Source organism: Monodelphis domestica, chromosome 1, assembly GCF_027887165.1.
Source record: "Monodelphis domestica isolate mMonDom1 chromosome 1, mMonDom1.pri, whole genome shotgun sequence".
Classification (NCBI taxonomy): domain Eukaryota; kingdom Metazoa; phylum Chordata; class Mammalia; order Didelphimorphia; family Didelphidae; genus Monodelphis; species Monodelphis domestica.
The window spans coordinates 426,472,708-426,494,697 of record NC_077227.1 but is presented as its reverse complement, the minus strand read 5'-3'; the positions used below and the strand labels follow the sequence as shown (position 1 = coordinate 426,494,697).

The 21,990-nt window shown below is 41.5% G+C and overlaps 2 protein-coding genes and 1 long non-coding RNA gene across 3 annotated transcripts; 2 read left to right on the top strand and 1 right to left on the bottom strand.

Annotated features, from left to right (window-relative positions):
* Positions 1-416: 416 nt before the first annotated feature.
* On the bottom strand, positions 417-13,795 carry ARPC5L (actin related protein 2/3 complex subunit 5 like). Its single transcript, XM_001365419.3, has 4 exons — positions 13,445-13,795; positions 8,135-8,207; positions 6,158-6,334; positions 417-1,285 (listed from the first exon to the last, which is right to left on the bottom strand). Exons 1-4 carry the CDS (start codon positions 13,606-13,608, stop codon positions 1,223-1,225), a joined length of 477 nt encoding a protein of 158 aa, XP_001365456.1. The 5' UTR covers positions 13,609-13,795; the 3' UTR covers positions 417-1,222.
* Positions 2,861-9,258, top strand: LOC130456429 (uncharacterized). Its single transcript, XR_008915268.1, has 2 exons — positions 2,861-3,356; positions 9,017-9,258. It is a non-coding gene; the product is annotated as an uncharacterized LOC130456429 (long non-coding RNA).
* Positions 13,796-17,678: 3,883 nt separating the features above from the next.
* RPL35 (ribosomal protein L35) lies at positions 17,679-21,984 on the top strand. The gene is made up of 4 exons (XM_001371869.5): positions 17,679-17,833; positions 18,799-18,935; positions 19,531-19,612; positions 21,797-21,984. Exons 1-4 carry the CDS (start codon positions 17,831-17,833, stop codon positions 21,944-21,946), a joined length of 372 nt encoding a protein of 123 aa, XP_001371906.2. The 5' UTR covers positions 17,679-17,830; the 3' UTR covers positions 21,947-21,984.
* The last annotated feature ends 6 nt before the right edge of the window (positions 21,985-21,990 follow it).

Below are 21,990 nucleotides of genomic sequence, written 5' to 3'. Positions count from 1 at the left end.
CACCCCTTGGTGTTGAGAAAGTAGTTTATTTTCGCTAATACTAATTTATCATTTTCCTTATTACCACTCTCATGAATCTCAGGAGTCTAATTAGTAGCGTCCTCATTTTACTGATGAACTTATTTGTTCAAAGTCACACAACTAGTAGGTGATATAATCAGACTCAAACTAATCTGGCACACTGCCAAATTTTTTCTTATTTTCTTACATAAAAGACTGGCCTCTCCCTATTTCTCTTTTTTTAAAAGCAAAAGGAAAACCAGACTGTGTAGCAAAATTACATTCTCTGTGTATGGGAAGAAATCCCATGATATTATACACTGATCACCTCCATTCCCCTGTCTGATCAATGCAAGCATACACCACTCTCCTGAGAAAGCCATACAAAAACACTTCCAAAATATATGGACAAAGTATTAAATGTGGTTTGTACTTTATTAACTTAAGATCCAAGATGTACAGACAAGGTAAACTTGAAGTTGTATGAAACAATAAATATCTAAACACCAAACATTTTCACCTTCTTGTGATCCACCAGCTAAGTAGTTGATGCAGAGCTAATGGCCTGAACTGTTTGTAGACCAGACCATGCTGTATCCATCCATCCACATGGCTTAAGAGCCTGAACAACTCGGAACCCCTGCCCAGTTAGCATCATTCTCCTGTTTTACTGATTGAAACACACCAAAAAATTAATATACTAATGAGTGAAGAGCTTTATTGATCCAGCAGGCACTTTACAATAAAAATCAGCCCCAGAGTCTGCCTCCCTCCTCTAGGAAGACTTTCTGTACAAACCCTTGGATTCTTTGAAAATAGAACACCAAACAAGCACTCCCTTTCCAAGCAGCAAAAATTCTACACCTGCCAAAGGCATCCCAACATTCTACATCAGCAGTGCCCAGGAGCACCCACCAGCAGAATGAATCTTCCTCCTCCTCTCTCCAAAATCCAATTGCAGTGGAGGCAATTCTGTTACTCCCAGGTGAAGGAGAATGTCAGATCATCATGTGCAGGATTCAGAAAAGACAGCAGCAGAACATGGGATTCCCCCCACCCCTCCACCTCAAAAATAAAAAGCATTTTTGACAAATGAATGGTCTGAAATAGATTCATTGTAGTTTTGGGGAAGATGGGCCAGTGTCATTCCATTATTCCTTCTTCCTTGTCCTGGGTCCCCCAAACTCTTCTGGTCTTCTCAATGCAAGTAAATAGTCTTTTTTTAAACAGTTTTTCTTGCTGTGAGAACTCTTATTATGGAACCTAGACCACCTACTGCTAATGCCTATTGGAGTAAGAAAAGGAGACCAATAGTAGAGGTTAGATCATTTTAGCCACAAACCCCCACCATCCTCCCCAATTCAGTGCCTTCAGTTAACATGAACACATTTCTATAGCACTTGAGGATTGTCAGTACTTTCTTTGCAATACCATCTTCTTGAGAGGAGAACAAATCTTAATCCTCCTTTTTAGAGAAGCACAGTTCCAATAGCCAGGATCACTACTGGGACTCAACCCCTGCTTTCCTATTTACATTATTCTTCCCATTATATCCAACTGCTGAAAGTTCTCATCTTTATTAGGCATTACCTGTCTGAATAACAAAAAGGCCACCTCACAAAGTTAGGTATGCTCCCCATTGTTTAAAGTTTTTAAATAAGAATTTGGATGACTACTCCTACAGTGTTCACCTAGATGATAACTGCCCATAATGAGAAGGGATTGATATTTCCAAAATGGCTTCTGAGCTCCTTTCCAATTCTCAGATTCTATGTATAGAACTTCTTGGTGTAGGAATCAGACCTGGTGAGGAACTGCTTCTGCAGCTCAGCACCTCATTTGTGTGAAAGACCTAAAACTCGGCAAATATTAATCACTATATCCTGTGCTGGCACTGGCAGATACCACATTTATAGTCCTTTCCCTCTTATGATTAGAAGGCTAGAGATGAAGTGATAGTGATATGAAGTCCATAAGATGAAGTGGCAATAGGGTTTTTGAGTTGGTCTTTTAAAAAGATGGGTATTTAAATTTTTCTTCTTGCCCCCCCCCATATGGCCACTGAGGTAATGTTTTATGACTTCATGTGTATAATGGATATCATATTTCTTGCCTTCACCATCGATTGGGAAGGGCATGGAGAAAGGGAGAACTTGGAACTGAAAATAAAAAGAATGGGTAAGAGTTTCCACTCTGGGCAGTGAGAGGGGAAGACATATAAAGAATATAGCCTGAATGAAATCACAAAAGTTAAATCTGGGGGTATATCCAGAAATAGTCTAGTCTAATTTACCTGAAAAGGTATGCTGGTATCAGAATGTCTGGCTTTGGACTATCTGATAGGCAAATGGGAGTCAGTGAAGGTTTTTGAGCAAGAGAATGCAATGATCAGAGCACTGTATCTTGAAAGACTGATTACAAAAGATAAAGAATGCTGGGAAGATCGGCTTAGGAAGCTACTCCAACAATCTAGAAGAGTAATGTCATTTATTGATTTCTTCCGGGGATTTTCCTCAGGGCATCCTACTGACCTGAATCCACTGTAGTAAGAACTTGGGGATGGGGAAGTAAGTTACCTACCTTCTGCAACTTTCTATTATGATAGGATAATACTGAGCAGAAATGCTCCATTAATCAGCTAGACCCTCTGATAAGGGATGCAGAGACCATATGTGGGTAGCCACATGAAAACACTTGTATACTTCTATGGTAGGTTATATAATAGTATTGATTCTAAGTTAAAAACACCACCACAACCAAATTCCATTAAGATTTCATGCGCCAAAGGACAGAAGGATCAGACATCTGTTACCACTCACCAAAGCTATGCCCCCTGAGGCCAAGAGGACATGTGAAAACCTCTGAGCATATATAACTCTTCTTTACAGTGCCAGTCTGAGGACTATTTGTATATAATCAATTGTTTCACCTGACTGGAATGGTTTTATGGAAATTGACATTAGATGAGGGTTAAGTGTGGCACACATTCATTAAGTAACAAAGAACTATTGGCTATTCCAAACAGGAGAAAAGCTATTATTATTATTATTATTATTATGCAATGTTGGGGTATATTTTACAGGGAAACTGCTTGCAAAAGTCTCTTTTATGTCTCTCTTCAACCCCTGTCCCCATCATTCCAATGGAACAAACGATTTTCTAATCACCAAACCCAGTGGCCTCTTTTCAATCTAGAACATGTCTGACAGCCTTAGAGCTTACTTAATAACTTACACACATATTGGCTACTTTTCTCCTCTCTTGCTTCAGAGACTATATACTGTATCTCCTCTGGACTATTCCTGCTCCTGAGCTGTTTTCACTGGTTTTCCAGGTTCTTCTGCATTACCACCACTGTGAGTAGTTCCCAAACATCTGTCACTGGTCCCCTTTCCCAGTTACTCTCCCCTGGCATTCTTGTTCAGGCCATGGTTTCGATGACCATATCTAAGAAATCTGAAATCTGCATCCCCCAGTCCTGATGTCCCGAGTTCCACACCAGCACCCCTAGCCACCTATAAGTTGATATCTCCTCTTAGATGTCCTATGCGGCATCCCAAAAGAAATCATTTCCATTATGATCTGATTCTCTTTATCCCTAACCCTCCACCTTGTTTTCCATCAGGTTTTTCAGGTTTCCCATCATCTTTCCATTACCACCAGATCCTAATTGATTCCAACTCCAAAACTCTCAGTATTTGTCCCTTTTAGTCCATTCTCACTGCCCCCCCCCATGCAGGTTCTCATTGTTGTATTAATGTACTACATAATGTACCATATTTACTGTACTACTGCAATACTATCTTTACAAGTCTTTTTGCCCTTCACTCTCTCACCAATCTATCCTCCAGAAGGTTGCATGAATAACCTTAGCCATAATCTAGTCATGTCACTGATATGCTTAAAATTTTTAATTGGATCCCTACGAGTACCTACTAAATAAAATGCAATCCCCTCTTCACTAACTCTGAAAGTCCTCCATGATCTGGGACCACCCTACACTTTCAGCCTTCTGTCTTCCCCTTCCTTTGCAGTCTACACTCTGGCCAAACTGGACTCTGTTCCCCAAACATACCCTGTGATGTACTGTCTCCATGCCTTCTTTTCTGTGCTATAGGAAATCTCTCCCCCTTTTTCTTCATTTGTTAAATTCCTATCTAACCTTCAAAAACAAAATCTAGGATCCTAAATACTGCCATCACCTTAAAAGCCTTAGTCTTTGAACCTCTTTTCCAGGACCTCAGAAAGTACTTTGTTGTATACTTCTCTCAAGTGCTTATCCTGATACTGATTATTACCATTATCCACACTGACTCCATCTATCTTCTCTAAACTTGGTATTTTTGGTAACCTCTATCAGTGCCCTACACACAGCAAGTACATATGAATTCCTTCTGCAGCATCCCCAAGCTGTCTTTAGGCCTCTTCCTGACCACCTTCCCTGAGAGTGAGCTCACTGCCTACCAAATACTCATAGAATGTCAAAGCTGAAAGGAATCATCTGATCTAAGAGCTTCATTGTACCAATGAAGGAACTGAAGCCCAGAAAGGTGCAGTGACTGGCCTCTTATTATATGGCTAATAAAGAACAAAGCCAGGGTGACCCTAGGTCATCTGATATCATGCCCATTGATCACTGTGCTCCACTATGTCAACTATTCTACTTCAAAATGCCTTAGATTCTCCAGAAATTTGCCTTCCCCAAACTGTCCTTCCAACCCCAGACTGACAGGCAGACACACATATACATCCTAGTTCTATACTGTGGAGTCACAGAAATCTAAAAGAGTACTACCAAATAGCAAAGGCTACCTCACACAATTAATCTCTCAGAGCAGCAATGAATTGGATACAGGGTTAAATTAGAGAACAGATTGGCCTGTTTAACTACTTCAAAAGGAAAACTATAATACTGAACTTAAAGAGGAATAGCCCACATGGAAAAAAAAGCATTAGCACTCCACCACTTACTCTTGAAATTATCTTCAAAACTATCACATTGGCCACCTTTTTAGATAAGACAAAAAATACTTGCTATATCCTCACCTCTGTAAATAATTGTCTGTAAGGGAGCAAGAAGTGCTGGTCCTCACAAATGTGGCTACTACAGGTACTGAAATGCCACACCTAACATCAACAGATCAGGAAGAGCTGTATGTACCTAAAATACAATCTGACCCACTGCACAGATCTCTGCATGCAAAGCTTGCCAGACGTTCCTAGTTGCGATGTGCTATTCCCATTCCTATATGACAAAGAGTACATGCTACTTCCCAAGGTGACTAACCATTCTAAACTTCAAGACATTTGATCTGCATCTCTCAGGGATACTGTGTGAATTATGATAGGAAAGCACCTTGTAAACCATTAAGTGCTATAGAAACAAGACATAAAAATCACATCAATATGTATAGCTGTAGTATTTATTATATTGCAACATCTTATTATTGAATGCAACTAAACTCATTAAGGGGAAAGCCTCATTTCAAAAAAGATGTGCCTGGAAATTTTTCCAGAAGGATTTGAAGAAACAAAATACATTCCCCAATCTTCAAGGAGAATTCTGCTGCTATGTATTTGACCTTGGGCAATATCTTCTTTGACCCTCAGTTTTCTCATCTGTAAAATACTGCCACTAAAGTCTTCCTCCAATTCCTAATTATAGCCTGAAGTCTTCCGTTCTTAAAGACTGTGTGGTGTTCTAGTTCTGAAGGTCTTATAAAGCTGTAAAATCTTTAAGGAACATACCTAGTGATAGACTAGTTATCTATCATACGAGATATCCACCTTGCTAAATGAGACAGGCTCATCACTAGAACGCTAGCCACAATACCTCATAAAAATCATCAACATGGCCTCAGACACTTCCTAGCTCTGCGACCCTGGGCAAGTCACTCAGCCTAGCTGCCTAGCCTTTACCACTCTTCTGCCTTGGAACAGATATTTAGTATTGATTCTAAGACAGAAGGTATGGGTTTAAAAAAACAAGAACGACCAAAAACCCCCACATCTACCAAGTCTAGGAGACGGTGGGCCTTAGTGAGGACTTAGGAAGTACAAAAGCAATAACAAAACACCTTTAAATAGAGAGGAAACAGCAGCTGTGCACCTGGTGCTTGCTTTGTAAATAGACCCCTGTGAAGGAAGAAACACATACCTTCTCATGCCACTGAAGTAACACGGCACTGCTATTCTCTGTGGGTTTTTCAAATCCTTTATAAATGTACTTCATTAACAAGTCAATGCCATTTCTGTCTAATGACTGTACAGCCTGCTCTATCTCACTGCTTTTAAAGTTTGTGAGCACTTTCAGTACCACTCCTTGGGCCCGTTCCTGCAAAAACAGAAGAGAAGAGTAGTGAGATCCAAGGAACCTTTCTAGGGCAAGCGACAGACAAGACAAGGTGACCACATACAGAATACTCAGGGACTCCATTCTTCTCAATGTGTCTGGACACTCCCCTTTTTTCTTACAGGATAAGAAGATAATCCTGAGAAACTTAGGTCCATCCCTAAAACAATGGAACAATATTTTCACTCTCCCAACACACTCTCTGATTGTAAGTAGCAATCTAGGGCTAAGAATCAGCTCTGGATTTGCAAACCAAACCTCTAGGTTGAAGTCCAAAGTCTATCAGCTGCTAGCTACATGAGCTTGGAAATCATTTTGCCTTAGTTTCTGTAAAATGAAAACAAACCTTGTACTACCTTCCCCACAGAGCTATTGTGAAAATCAAATTAAGTAATAAACATAAAGTGCTTTGTAAATAAGAAAGCACTATAGCAGTGTGAACTATCACTTATTTATTGAAAGTCAAACATTTATTATTATACAGTCTAGATGCAGCCTCTGAATGACAATAACTAAGGCAGAGATGTAACACTGTACATCTTTACTTTATTAGAAGTCAAAAGAAAGGCACGTGGTCCCGTTTTGGTTTTCCTGCATTCCTCTGACTTACATGGGACCATGTGGCTGCATTAATAAGAGCAATGTAATATCCCAATCTATTCTTATCTTTTGGGAAATCACATTTTATATAGTAGTAGCATCTCAGGGATGAAAACTTTATTCCCAGGAAGCTTTTCTGGAATAATTGGTATCTAAAATTTTTATAATTATAATAAATCTAAAATTGGTATCTAAATTTAATAAAGCTCTTAAAGACATTATTCTACCCATAAGTACCATACTACATGTCATGTAGAAAATTATCTAGGTAGCACTCTCATGTCCTGGAAATAACACTGAACTTGGAGCCAGGAAACCTGACCTGGCATCTAGTCTCATTAAGCAGGTGTATGGCATCCGACATGTCACTTTCCCCCTCAGGGCCTTAGCTTCTTCCTTTATTTCTTCTAGCGCTAACTCATATGCTCCCTTCACACTACTATTAGATTAATTTTCCTAGATAGTTATCTTCTCTGGTCTCTTGTATTTCTAACATCCTACCCACTTTAAGGTCCTTCCAGGACCAACATCCTGCATCCTCAGGGCCTTTCCCTGATCAACATCCAACCTTCCCAGGCTCCTTCCAGAGCTAGCCAAAATCTAACCACAAGACACTCCCAGAGATGAAATCCTAAAGCTTGAGGCCCCTCTCAGTGCCAACATTCTACATACTGCTCCTGAGGTCCTTTCTAGCACCAACATTTTATGGTCCCTCTGGGCATCAATATTCTATGCCCTAATTTCCCTGTCCCAATTCTTAACTCCTTTGGCTGCCTGGTAAAGACTAGGTCTCCTCAGGATAATTTTCTTAAATGAATAAAAAAAAAGATAAAAAAGGGAGCCAAATATAGTTACAAAAATATTTTAAAAAACAATTTACAGCTACAAATTGTATAACCTCAAGTCTCTTCCAATATCAATTGTTTTTTTCAGCACTAACAGTCTATGCCCTACAGTTTCTTGTTCTATGCTGCTCCATAATTTTTTTTTCTTTTATAACTGACCAAAAGAATCTGTAATAATGGCAGAAGCTCTACTCTGAAACAAACTTTTAGCTCTTGGAGCAAACCCACAGAAATTCTTTATTGAGATGGTGTGTGATGGCTGGGGGGTAGTTTTCAAGTTCCAAGCTGTGAAAATATGAAACCCAAACCCCATTTCCAAAATTACTATCCTGTTTACCTTTACTGCTTGATTCTTCGCATTGACCGGGGAGTTTCGTAAAGCTGCATGAAATGCTCTGAGCATGTCACCTGTGCATGACTGCCAGTCAAGGATCACTCTGATGGGATGGAATAGTTAAACATGCTGCCTGACTCACTAAGTTCTTAGGGTCGAAAAGTCAAACAGGATCTTCTTGTTCCCTCCGAGAGCAATATATGAAAAAGGGCAGGCAAAGAGGGCCATCTATTCACTTTTTGTTTTTGAAATAACCAGTCCTGTGCCCTCATGTGTGGTGATAAAGGCACAACTGGTGACATTAAAAGTGAGAGCAGGGGTAGCTGGGTAGCTGAGTGGATTTAGAGCCAGGCCCAGAGACAGGAGGTCCTGGGTTAAAATATGACCTCAGAAACTTCCTAGTAGTGTGAACCTGGGCAAGTCACTTAACCCTCATTGCCTAGCCCTTACCACTCTTCTGCCTTAGTACTAAAATACAGTATTGATTCTAAGATGGAAGATAAGAATCTTAAAAAATTGTGATAAATGACTCCCCTTTCACATACTTTACCATCCCACCAAACTGCCCCATTTGCTGTTCCTCATATCTTAAGGAATTTCCACTCTCATCTACAAATTTCCACTCTCTCATCTACAATTCATGGAGTATCTAAATTCCTTCAAACTTTGGCTTAAGCTCAAACTCCTACAGAAGGCTTTTCTGAGGTCCCCCATCTTCTAGTGCCTCCCCCTGAAATTATTTACTCTGTGTTTATCTTTATATTTGCACAGGCTGGTTTCCCCATAGACTGTAAACACCTTGAGGGCAGGGACTTTCATTTTTGTTCTATAACCCCCAGCACAGTGCCTCATACACATTGTATTTTGTTTGATTTGATCCTGTAGGGCCAAATTTATTACCTTCTATGAGCCTGTTTCTTCATTTGTGAAAAACATCTAGAAACAATACTTGCTGACTTCTTTGCAGTGCTGTTGTGAGGAAAGTGATTTGTAAATCTTAAAGCGCTATAAGAAGAACTACTTATTCAGAAAAAAGAAGTTTCACCTTTAGTCTCAAGGCCTACTAATTTGTATCTCGGATAACTTAATTTCATCAATAAATTAATTTTATTTCCAAAGTAAGCATACATACTTGTATTCACAGGCTTTTTCAGCTAAACTCAAAGAAATGAAGATTAAACTATAAACTTTCAGTTTCTTCCTCCAAGTCTAGCCTGAACCAGTGAAATCCCAAAGCACTGATTAATATTTTGAAATTAATCTAGTGAACAGTTCATAGCAGAACTATCAGAATCTTCCTCCTCCCAAATTCAATTACACTATTCCATACACATACATTGTTCTGGATTCAGAACAAAGTACATTAGAGGAAATTTAGGTTACATTCCCAAAGGTAACACTTATTTCTAGCTACATTACATTTGCTAGTCTTAATTTCCTCCTTTAAAACACAGTGTGGCCTTTAAGAAATCCAAATATAGACCAAGTGCATACATAACTTCTGCTCAGTCAAGTCCCTCCATTGCTCAAACCAATGAAACTTCAAAATTAATGAATTCTCTGAGGTAGATGTATAAAGCAGTCTTCCTAAATCTAATGAAGCAGCATCTGAATTTTTATACAGCTCTCTGCTTAACTGAAGACACACTCCTTTCAAACACCTATTTATCTGCCCTTTAGGCAGATCACCAAACACACTAGATAAGAAGAAGCAGTTTGGTACAGTGGGGGGAGGGGAGGGCTGATCTGGAGTCAGAACAGAAACTAGTTCAAAGCCTGATTCTGTCAACTTGCAGATGAGGAATGATTGCTGGCCTTGAGGATATCTAAGCTAAGAGAAAACTTAGGAATGACACAATAGCTATTTAGAAATACTTGAAGAATCCTCACAGGAGAGGGATTAGACTTGTTCTGTATGTAGGAAGGAGTAATGGTTTTAACAGAAGAAAAACCTTCCTCAAAATTAAAGCTGTCCACAAATGAGATGGCCTGCTCCAACAAGGAGGTTTTCAAGCAAGGCTCACATATTCTAGAGGTATTAATTAGTGTTATGACCTCTGTCATCCCTTCCAACTGAAATTCTGAAATGTCTTATGGATTGAAGACATTTTTCTCTGTCTCTTTCCTCGTATATAAAATGAAGGAGTTGGATTAGAATCCTTTCCCAATTCTAATTTGCTATGAGTATGTGAAACTTATTTTTGTCTGATTTTTTTCTCCACAATCCTCCATCCTTCCACCCCCAACATATCCCCTCCCCAGTGTTATCTCTTCTATCAAAATGATCAATAACTCCAGTTGGTTAAATTATACTTTATTGTAAATGAGTTTTTGCTAGGGTATATATCTTAAAGGCATTTGAATAAATCTAATTACAGGTAAAGATATTTCCCAACTCATAAAACTATTTTCATGCCTATGGCTAGATGATCTAGGTAGCAGTATGGTCTAGTAGGGAAAACATTAAAGGTCAGAAAATTTGAGTTCTAGTCTAATTACCACTTACTATTTTTGATACTTTGGACAAATTACCTGCCATTTCAGAGTCGTAGTTCTTCACATATATAATGTGCGGAGAGGACCAAAGTGATATAAAGCAGGGTCATCAAAAGAATACAATGAATACAACAATATAATTAAGGGGGGGGGGGCATGCTAGGAAATCTTAGGGAAAATACAATGTTAAGTGTTAATACCTTACCATCAAATTTAAAGGACACAACCATATTTTCTGTTCAACTAGTAAACTAACTTTTTAAGAGAAGGGCTTTCAGGTGGAATATACGACTTGTCAATAGCACCTGACATTTATAAGTCATTTAAGGTTTGCAAAGCACTTTAGGTACATTGTCTCATTTAAGCCTTTAAAAAACCCAATGAGGTAGATATTATAGTTATTACCCCCATTTTATAGATAAAGAAACAAGCTCAGAAAGGGGGGGGGGGGGGGGGGCAGCAGTTCGGTGGGTCAGTGAATGGAGAGCCAGGCCTAGAAACAAGGTCCTAAATTCAAATCTGGCCTCATATACTTCCTACCTATATGACCCTGGGCAAGTCACTTAATACCCATTGATTGCATGGACCTTACAGCTCTTCTGCCATGGAAGCAATACATAGTATTGATTCTAAGATGGAAGGCAATGGTTAAAGAAACAAAACTATAAAGGGTTCCTGAGCCAAAAAAGTCTTTGCTAGCTCAAAATAATATAATTTCCTATGATCTACAATTTCATTTGAGGAATGCAGGCTATATTCCAATATATATTTGCTAAATTTTATAGAAAATTGAGACTCTAAACAACTTGTCCAAACTCACAAAGACAGTAAGAAGTATAAGTAGAATTCTAACACAGTTCTTTTTACTTCAAGTTCAGAGTTCTTTCTACTTCATTATATCAAATTCTTTAAAAGGAAAATCACATACAATTAAAATTAACGATAGCATGGCACCATAGATAGGAACATAGATAAGGCCTTGAAGCCAAGACTTCTGACTCATAGGGGTGCTCTATGACCCTGGGCAAGTCACTTGACCTCTTAGTGCTAAAGGCAACTTTCTAAGACACTAAGTTGCAGAGAAGGTGTAGCCAGCCAATGGAGTGAATTTCTAGACAATTGCCTACACTAGTGAAATCATAGGCCCTGTATATGTTAATAATACAAATTGCAAGTCATATTCATTTTCTTAGCAAGTCAGATTTAATGAAGGCAATGTATGATCAATCTATAGACTGACCAAAGGAGAAATATATATGCAGAACTGCCCTCACAAAATTGTTGTAAACTTTATAAGTCATAATTGGAGCTACAAGAGGGTGTCAAATTTCCTCTACCAGAGACTGCTCCCTTTAGTAATCCCTATTTTCTGAGATGGGGTCAACCAATTAAAGAATCCTTGGGTAAAAGAAGGATGCAAGGTACAAATGTCAAACTATTATACTGGAAGTTGTACCTGATAGACATGGCTGACTATAACCATCATCAAATGAATATTCTTTTCGGAGTCATGAATAGCTAGGCAGAACTGGATAACCCTCCTGTTTATATAAAGATTTTTGTTTATATCACCAAAAATAAGACCATTTCCAGAGTTTAAGGAGTCTATTTCTGACCTTTGTGAAAAGCTGCCCTTATTTTTTTAAAAACTGCTAAAACTGTTTCTTCCAACCTCAGAGGGAAACAATATGGAGAAAAGATATGCCAAACAGAACACTAAAAATAAAAGATGGCTGTTGAAATAGCAAAAATATACTAACAGAAAATGAGATGAAGCTATTTTTGGAAACCAAATATTCTAGACAAGAGATAAAAAGTATTTCTGAGGAGATGAGGATGAAAGCTACAATTTAAGGCAATGAAAATCAGCACTCACTCTTCAAGCTTTCCTTTCTATTCTCTGGCAAGGGCAAAATCACAACTCTATGGGGCCATCTTCTCTTCTAAAACTGCTCCCCTCACTTCCCCTCCCCCGCCACACACCTATTTTTAACAAGGCTCGATCCGTGTCACAGCATGAAAGTATGAAGCATGGTTAATGAATGCAGATCTGTATCCGGGACAGCTCTGACCCCATCTATTACTCAGCACTGGATCACCTTGGGCACTCCCCAGGCTGAGGTTGAGAAGAAGGGCTTCACTTCCTGCCCCATTTCCCCCCACATTTCCACTCTGGAGGGTGGGGTAGGCACACAGTTAAAGACACCCACCCCTTCTATTTCTAAACTGGTAAAACCAACCACTCCACATTTTTCCAAACTTGGCCCATCCCTCCAGCCCTCGCACCTGTATTCGGTCCTTGGATGGTGGGATGGGGAAATCAGGACTTAAGAGAGTCCAATCCCAACCCTTCGGGGGGCAAGTTCCCAAAGGCTTCCAGTCTCTTTACCCCAAAGGATGTAAATTACAAGAAAGGGGGGGGGGAGGGGTGCTGACCAAGGAAGTGGGGGGGTCCCCGAGTAAATCATTCCTAGCTTCAGCGGACCCTACAATGTATGAATAAGCTAAATCTGCACGAAAGAATTACAAGGGGAGGAAGAGCGGACTCTCCGAACCGCAGAACATGGGGGGATGGAGTTGGGTGGCGAAGGGTGTCCGAAACTAGGGGTGGCCTCGGAAGGCTTTGGGGGGATGACTGGAGGGGTGTAGCTTAGTCATCTAAAGACGAGCACTCTCTACTTTCCAGGGTTCCTCTTCTCTTTCTCTTCCTCCCCTGTCCACCCCTGTACCCCATCTCTCCTTCGGTCCCTCTCTCGTCGCCCATGCAACCCCTCCTCCTCTCCCTCCCCGGGGCCCGCGCAGGTGGCGGAAGGATATTGCCGCAGAAGACTGTCCACCTCCCCAGGGTCCGGGTCCGAGTCCGGGCCCGGCTCTGCTACCGCGGCGGCCGCCGCTTCTTCCTGCTCGTCGACGAACTTGTTCTCGTCGAACTCGTCGATATCCACCTTGCGAAAGCGCGAGGACAGCGTGTTTCGGGCCATGGCGGCGGCTGCTGCCTCCGCCTCCGCCCCGCGCAGCGCCGGGAACGAGCGAGAAGAAACAGAGCGACAGGACCCCTCAGAGCAGCGCTAGGAGCCCGGCAACGGCCCCGGCAACGGTCCGGGATACGACTCCGCCGCGCCGCGCGCCGCGCCGCGACGCACGCTCGCTTCCGGCAAGTACCGGAAGCGGATATGGATCTGTCGAAGGGGCGGGACCTGCGGGGCGGGGCTGGACTGGGGAGGCAAGGAGGCTTCTTTCCTTTCGCGAGGCTGGCCCCAGGTTCTTTCTCCCAGGTGGAGATGGTGGCGGCGGCGGTGCTGGGATGGGGAGGGGGGGATGTGAGGGGGCGAGGTGGTGAATTATCATTGTAAACCGATGTCCTTATTGTGTATGCTTCACGAATTACGGAACATTTTCTCCATTTCCAACTGCTCAAGGAAGTACGAAAGGATTCCCTTCTGCAGATGAGTAACCTGAGGCCTAGAAAAGGAACCTGGAGCATTTCTGAGGTCCCTTCCAGACTTAGTAGTCTGAAAATTTGTAGTGATTTTGCCCAACTGGCAGAGGAAGTCTGTCAGTCAGCAAACATGAATTAAGTGCTTACTATGCACCAGGTGCTGTACCAAGGCAAAAAAAAAAGTCCCCTGCTCAAGAAGCTGCCTTTGAGGGAAGACAACAGCCAAACAACTATGAAAAATAACATAGAGGGTAAATTGGAGATAATCCCATAGGGAAGGCACTAGTAGGAGGGAGGTGAGGAAAAGGCTTCCTACAGAAGGGCCAGACTTCAATCATTCGTTAAGCATTTATTAGATACCTACTCTGTGCTAGGCACTGTGCTAAATACTAGGAATATAAAAAAAGAGGCAAAACACAGCCTTTGCCCTGAAGGAATTTACAATCTAATGGACCTGAAGTAAGGAGAAGCCAGGAAGTGGAGTTGAAGAGAGAGAATTCTTGATGTGGGAGTCAGTTCTCCTCTTCAATCAGAGGGATTCCAGAGGCTGTGGGTCCATGTGGTTCTAGTGCCAAGGCTGATATTATCTTGAAAGATAATGAGATGCCTGGTGGAATCTGACTGCTAAGAGATTTGCACTATCACTGATGGGGATGGGGATGCTTTGTCTTCAGCACTAATGAGTCAGATCACAATATACATATGGTAGAAGTCCAATAAATGAACCTTACAGAAGGCCAGAAGTGCTGGAAGAAGAGAAATGACCTGCTCAAGGTCATGTAGGATTTAGAGCTGGTTGAGACTTTAGAGATTACCTAGTTAAAATCCCCTATTAAGGACTAAGAAACTTGAGGCCCAGTGAAGCAAAAGGCTTGCTCATTGAAAATCCAAAGTCACTAATCTAGTAACTGGAAAAGCAGAGATTTAAAACCTGGTCCTTGCTGGGGGGGGGGGGGGGGGGGGGGAGGGGAGCCATCTGGGTGGCTCAGTGGATTGAGAGCCAGGCCTAGAGATGAGAGGTCCTGGGTTCAAATCTAATCTCATATACTTCCTAGCTGTGTGACCCTGGGCAAGTCACTTAACCCCCATTGCCTAGCCTTTACCCCTCTTCTGCCTTAGAACCTTCTAAGACAGAAGATAAGGGTTTAAAAAATAATAATAATAAAACCTGGCCCTTTGACTTCAAATCCAGTGCTCTTCTGACTAAAAAGTAGATCCAACTTAGAATCTTAAGTTTTCTACTTCCCTGGAGGATCTTTTCCATGAGTCCATACAACTGCTCAGCCTGCCAGGAGGCAAACTTGAAATTCAGGTTATGATCATCTAGTAATATTACTATTACAAGGTGTAGGAGACAAAAAGAAATTAATACAAGAAAGGGAGTTGGAAGAAGGGTAAGACTGTGTGAGTGACACCTGAAAAATATACAAAAGCCCCCAGATCCTCACTTGATCTGACCCAAAGGTATCAACTTCCAGCTTTTTTTTCTTTTAGGAAGGCTTTGGGATAAATAGCAGATAGCATATTCTCTGTCTTGGCCTACCTGTGTCATAGTGTTAGGAGGAAAGCATTTTGTGAATCTTAAAATGTTATAGAGCTGTGTTACTGTTGTTGAATTCACTTTACATTCCCCAGCTCCAAAAGGCACATTAAGCAATCCATATCTCAGGGGCTAGGGATTGACATCCTCAGTAGAAGGAACAGTTATTATTGTCACTTGACATTCATGAAGCGCCCACAGCCTGCTGGGTACTGTACCAGATACAGAAACAATCCCTGCCCTTACCTCTGTTGCTTAGCATCAACTGGTAACTACATATTTGAGATGTTAATTGCTGACAGGTTCTGTGTGTGAGCTAGATATAACCAACAATTTCCAGGAATGAAGCCTTATCAAAGGATCATTTCTAGTAAGGAATTTAGACACTTTAAATTCAATCTCTTCGTTTCAGAGAGGAGAAAACAGGCTCAGAGAAAGAAGTGACTTGCCCAATTTTCCATAGGGAGAAAGCAATGAAGCTGGCATTCCAAATCAGGTTCCAGACACAGGGTGATATTGTAAAAGGATACAGCTAGAGTGTTTAAAAAAAATATATGCTTTATCTTTCCCACATGTCTAAATAGTGGGTTTGGGAGAAAAAAATGAAAGATCTTTCCAATTCTTTGAACCATAACCCTTCTCCTACTAAAATTAGGCTAGTTGCAGCAAATATTGTTACACCAAACAGTTATGTATGATGAACTTTATAGTTACAAGAGGCATTATAATGGAATGGATAGAACACTGAACTGAAAGTCACAAATCCTGGATTTTATCCTCAGTAATTTTGTAGGCTTGAAGCTTTCTGGGAGATTTTTTAAAATTGAGATTTGAATTCATTTATTATCATCATCTCAACCTGTTTTTTCCTCATCAAAATAAAGTGATAAGTTATAAAAGTTCCCTAAAGTTCTTCCCAGTTCTAACATTCTATGTTCTAATATCCATGCCCTGTCAGCCTTTCCATCCCTAAATTCTATGGCATAACATTCTGTATTTTAATGTTCCTTAATTCTACACATATTATCTAGTTCCTATCTGTATGATCATTGCCCATTTAACTTCCCTGGCCTTCAGTTTCTACATCTGTAAAAAGATAATTAGACTAGATTATTTTTAAGATTCTTTCCAGCTTTAAATTTGATGTTATTGTACTATTATTTCTTGTGAGCCTCACTAGTAAGGTAGACAGTGTATCCTTGTCCCCCTAAATGAATCAGTCAGCAAGCACTTATTAAGTACCTACTGTGTTTCAGGCACTGGGCTAAACTCTGGAAATACAGACAAAAATGAAACAGTCCCTACCCTCAAGGAGCTACATTCTAATGGGGGAGACAGCATGTACATATGTAAGTTTCTCTATATAAGTATATATGTATATATATGCACAAATATTTAAATACAAAATGAATACAGGGTTATTATGAGTGATGGTGCCTTCGCGACTGTTGAGATCCAGCAATGATTCCATGTAAAAGGTAGGTTTTTGAGCTAATCTTGAAGGGATTTTGAAAGGTGTGTGTGAACTTATTCTAGGCAGGGAGACTAGAAATGAATAATTCTTAAACCAATAAGACTAGACTGCAAGGCATGTGCAGGTCAGGAATACATTGAATACTGGAAAGGTAGGATTGATTGATTTAACAGAAGGAAAAAACTGAGACTTTATATTATGGTGGGGTTTTTTTCTAATCTTGACCAGTTGTTTTAGTCTCAGTTCTAAGACAAGAGTGCCAAGGCAATGGTGTTAAGTGACTTGCTCAAGGTCACACAGCAAGTGGGTGTCTAAGGTCAAATTTGAACTCAAGTCCTCCAGCCCCCCAGGCCTGGTGCTCCACCTACTGAGCTACTATGTTATATTCTAAAGTGAGATCCAAGCTGTTCAGAGAAATTCGATTGGGCGGTGGGGGAGAGAACCAAGGAGAACTCCCAGGAGAAAGCTCCTACAATAGGACTTAAAAAATGTATGCAGATATACCGCAGCCCTGGCCTTAACTGTGGGTGTGTGGGTGTGCCTTCGGGAGGCCTGGTCCCTCCCTTCCTCCCTTCTGCTCCCTCCTCTTTTTCTGGTCGGACCGTACCATTCTCCGCACATATCACTCTCCCTCCCCCGTGACTTGTTGTGCTTTGGTTGCGCCCACAACCCGGTAGTAGTTCCCAGGGTCAGCCCCACCCCTTTCCTCTTTCTCTTCGGATCCGGTGGTGGTGTGTTGGATCCGCGATCATGGTGAGCTTTGCGCGGGGAATCCGTCGCCATCCTTGGGTCGTGGAGGCCCCCGGCCCGCGCCACACCCGGTTGTCTCCTGCCCACACCTCCGGACTCCAGTGGCGGGAGGTGGAGACTCTGGAGTCGCGGGCCGGGGATCCGCAGCAGTCTGACGAGCCTTCGGCTGCGGGGCTCTTTGGCCTCTGCGCCGGTTTCGGCCACGGGGTGGATGGCAGGAAAGGAAGAGCGAGCGCCGGGGCTCGGCCTGGGAGCCGGAGGCTGCCGCTGACGGTCTCCTGGAGAATCGGGGGTTAGGTCGCGGCTCGGTCTAGGCCTCGCTTCCCCACTCAGAAAAATAGAGGGGGAGGGTAGCTCGACCCGGGCCCTGAGGGCCCCCTTCTGCCTTGGCCTATCAAAGGACGAGAATGAGGAGAAACTCACGGCAGCGTGCCGGCCGCACGCTTCTACAAAGTCAGGTTTTTGACCAGGCCTAGCCCAAGTAAGAGGCAGAGCGCGAGCTCCCATTCAGGGCTGTACTAACGTGGGGTCGTGCTTCCTCTGACCTTTAGTGATTATATCCATTTTTATGCCCCATGCTAACGTGTTTTTTTTGCCTTTTTGGGGAAGCCCAGGTTGTATTTATTTTGGTGGAGCCATGAATTCGAGCTGAGGAGACCCAAGTCCAAAGCATGATTCCAGCATTAATTAGCTTAGCTTATATGACAAGTGGGGAGATCTTGGGTTTCATCTGTAAAATGGGAATGGAAAAGAAGTGAGATTGTTCCGGTCGCCTTCCTATTTTGGAGCTTTATGATGGGATAACCACAAATGACAAATAATATGAAGGGGGCTGGTATTAGTGTCTCTTTTCCCCCAGTAAACGTAATCACTTACCCCTCATTGTGAGTAATGCTTTTCTTCCATCCTTTGAGGCTGATCCCTTCAGAGACCTTAAAATTCCTATCCTCTTCTATTTCTGGCATTAGGCAAAAATTAAGGCCAGGGATCTTCGAGGGAAGAAGAAGGAGGAGCTACTCAAACAATTGGATGATTTAAAGGTGGAACTTTCCCAATTGAGAGTGGCCAAAGTTACCGGAGGAGCAGCATCCAAGCTATCTAAAATGTGAGTATCTTCCATTCCTAAAGAAGCAGTGCTGTTGAAAGTACACTTTGGAAACTCTTTAGCCTGTGATCTGAGTTATGGAACATAAGCTGTTAGAGCTGGAAAGGGTCTTTAGAATATAGTCTTTTAGAGTGCATTGGAGCAAACATGTGGTTGAATCTTGCTTTTGCCACTAGATCACTGCATGTCCTTGGCCCATTTAGGGCTGGGGTTTAAATGATCTTTAGGTTCTATCCTCTAAAATCTGATGAACAGGTTGAGAAACTTGTCTTTCACAGTGGAAAATTAAAAGGGCACCAGGTTCAGACACTAAAAAACTATGTGCTCTTGAGGAAAACCATTTCTGTACTGGGTTTCAACTTCTTTGGCTATAATGACCAGGTTTCTTCCAACCCTTTTCCACATTTTGAAGTCTTGTGTTTTAGATTTTAACAGTTCCCTTCCTTCTATGATTGGCACTTATTATGTAAAAATAACATTCCGTCAACAAATAGTTGAGCACTTAATGAAGCAGATTGCTGGCAGCTGAAAGTATGTAGGATGCACCATGACTCTGTTTTTCCTTCCCTCCTAAACTGAAATCTGTTTTTTACAGCCGAGTTGTCCGAAAATCTATTGCCCGAGTCCTGACTGTCATCAACCAGACACAGAAAGAGAACCTCAGGAAGTTCTATAAGGTAAATTGAGCTGTGAGAAGTTTAGTATCTATCTTGTGGTTAAAATCAACTTGAACTGCAAGACAGACACCCAGCACTGCTCTGACTTACAGAGGAAGTGTGAATTTGATCTTGCAACAGAATTCTCCTGCTGGGAAGCATATGAACTGTGTTTTTATTACTCAGTGGGCTTTCCAGAAGGTACATTTTGCATTTTTTTCAGTTCTTTGCCTAAGGGGATTTGAATAGAACCAGGGACTTGAAAAGGCTTCCAGAAAAAAAAGGAAAATGAGGAGTCGTGGATGCATATAAAACCTTGTTTCATGCCAGTTTACTTGATAGGGTTTTTAAGACTACTCGGTAAGTAAGTGATAAAAAAGAAAGTTTTGGTAATAGTAAGAAAACTTGCCCAATGGTGAGAATGGGGTGAATTGCTGTATGTAATAAGTTCCCTATGATGGGGTGTTTTCTTTAAAAAAAAAAAAAACTGTCTTAGGAGCAATACTATATGTTGGTTCCAAGGCAGAAGAGTGGTAAGGGTTAGGCAATGGGGGTTAAGTGACTTGCCCAGGGTCACACAGCTAAGAAGTGGCTGAGGCCTGATTTGAACCCAGGACCTCCTGTTTTTAGACCTGGCTCTCAATCCACTGAGCCATCCAGCTGCCCCCTAATGACTGGGCATTTTTGTACCATAGCTGGAGTACTCTTGGGAGAGAAATCCAGTTCATTCAGTTCAGCTCATACATGAAGACTATTTAATAGGTGATCCTTTGGCCTCTGCTTAAACATTTTTAGTCAGTTCTACTTGATAGTTTTCCCCTTATATCTAATGCATAATCAAATTGAGTAAATGTTTATTAATCACCTCAAGCATCTGACTTACCCAGAATCACATAAGTCTTAAATGACAGAGCCAGAAAGTGACCCCAGGTCTTTGACTCTAAAGTCAGCATCCTTCCCACTACTTAAATGGGTTAGGAGGCTTGGAGTATCTGGCTGGACAACAGCCCAATTGTTCGACTTGTCCAAAATGAGCATGAAATAATAGGAAATTAGTCTGGAGGCACATTGTGGAAGGTTCTAAAAGATGAGTTGTGGAGTTTGAAGTTATCCTAGAGGCAATTGATAGTTACTGAAGATTCTTGAGTATGCCATCAGAACATGATTTTGTCAGATGCATAAAAGATGGAACAAGGAGAGGTGTTGGGAGCCTGGTGGCAGTGGGAGTAGAAAAGATATCAATAAGTGATTGCAGTAATAAAATGAACTGGTTTTCACACTAACTGGTTGGCTAAGGGAGAGGGATTGTTATTGAGACTACAAACCTGAGAACTTGGGAACATAGTGGTTCCCTCAGCATAACTAGGGAGTAGAGTTTTTGAGACCATGCAGAAAAGATTCATTTCATCTTCCACAATATCCTTTTCATTGTTGCAGACAAATATTTATGTCCCAGATGGACATTCTCTAGTTTTAACATTCTTCCTAAAATGCTCCACATTAAATTGGGTTTGACCAAGACAAGGATTTTTGGGTTTTGTTTTGACTGCCATGTTATACCATTGATTTATGAAGCTTCCAGTCCCATCAGGTAAACATGAATGCTAGAAGAGGAAGACCTCTTCTAGGCTGAGGTTTTCTGGTTAAGCTTCTTAGATGTGGAGTGGGCTTGTTAAAGGAATGGCCCTGCCACAGGTACTTGGCAGAAGCCCTGGTGTTAGAGAGAAAACTGAATGAGGAGACCTTTACTCTGCCTTCTGTTATTCCCTAACCCCTGCCTCTAGTTAGCTGTATGAACTCAGGTCACTTCTAGTCCCTCTTTTATTTATAAAACAAAGCACTTGGACTGTGGGGTTGTAATCTGACTGGAGTCAGAGGACCTGGGTTCAAATTCTGAATCTGCCCATCAGGGGCTTTGACCAGTTGACCTCTCAAGGTCCTTTCCAACTCTTGTTTAACTCTTGGTTCTGCTACTAGGACCTTGGAAGGACCTGGATCTCATTTGTAAAACTGATTTTGGATTAGACCTTCAATGGTTTTCATAGTTCTGGTTTTTGTGATTCCATAAGCCTGGAAATTCCATTTAGGAATTACCAGACAATACTCTCTGGTCACCTAATTTGGAATCTATTCTCCCATTATTTTGTGTATTGATGGCTTGTGAGTACCTTCAGAGGCTCTTGTCTTATTTTCTAAAAAACACAGGGCAAGAAATACAAGCCCCTGGACCTTCGGCCTAAGAAGACCCGTGCCATGCGCCGCAGGCTAAATAAGCATGAGGAAAGCCTGAAGACCAAAAAACAGCAGAGGAAAGAACGCCTGTACCCTCTTCGGAAATTTGCTGTTAAAGCCTAATTTGTTAAGGTGCTTAATAAAAAAAGGAATTCTTATAACCTGTG

Bases quoted from the DNA above. Each gene is read 5' to 3' on its own strand.
- RPL35 (XM_001371869.5), top strand. The intron at 18,936-19,530 runs GTGAGTATCTTC...TGTTTTTTACAG, and splicing joins GCATCCAAGCTATCTAAAAT to CCGAGTTGTCCGAAAATCTA. The intron at 19,613-21,796 runs GTAAATTGAGCT...TAAAAAACACAG, and splicing joins ACCTCAGGAAGTTCTATAAG to GGCAAGAAATACAAGCCCCT.
- ARPC5L (XM_001365419.3), bottom strand. From the start codon at position 13,608: ATGGCCCGAAACACGCTGTCCTCGCGCTTTCGCAAGGTGGATATCGAC. The intron at 6,335-8,134 runs GTAAACAGGATA...CTGTTTTTGCAG, and splicing joins CGAAGAATCAAGCAGTAAAG to GAACGGGCCCAAGGAGTGGT. The intron at 1,286-6,157 runs GTATGTGTTTCT...TTACTCCAATAG, and splicing joins TACTTCAGTGGCATGAGAAG to GCATTAGCAGTAGGTGGTCT.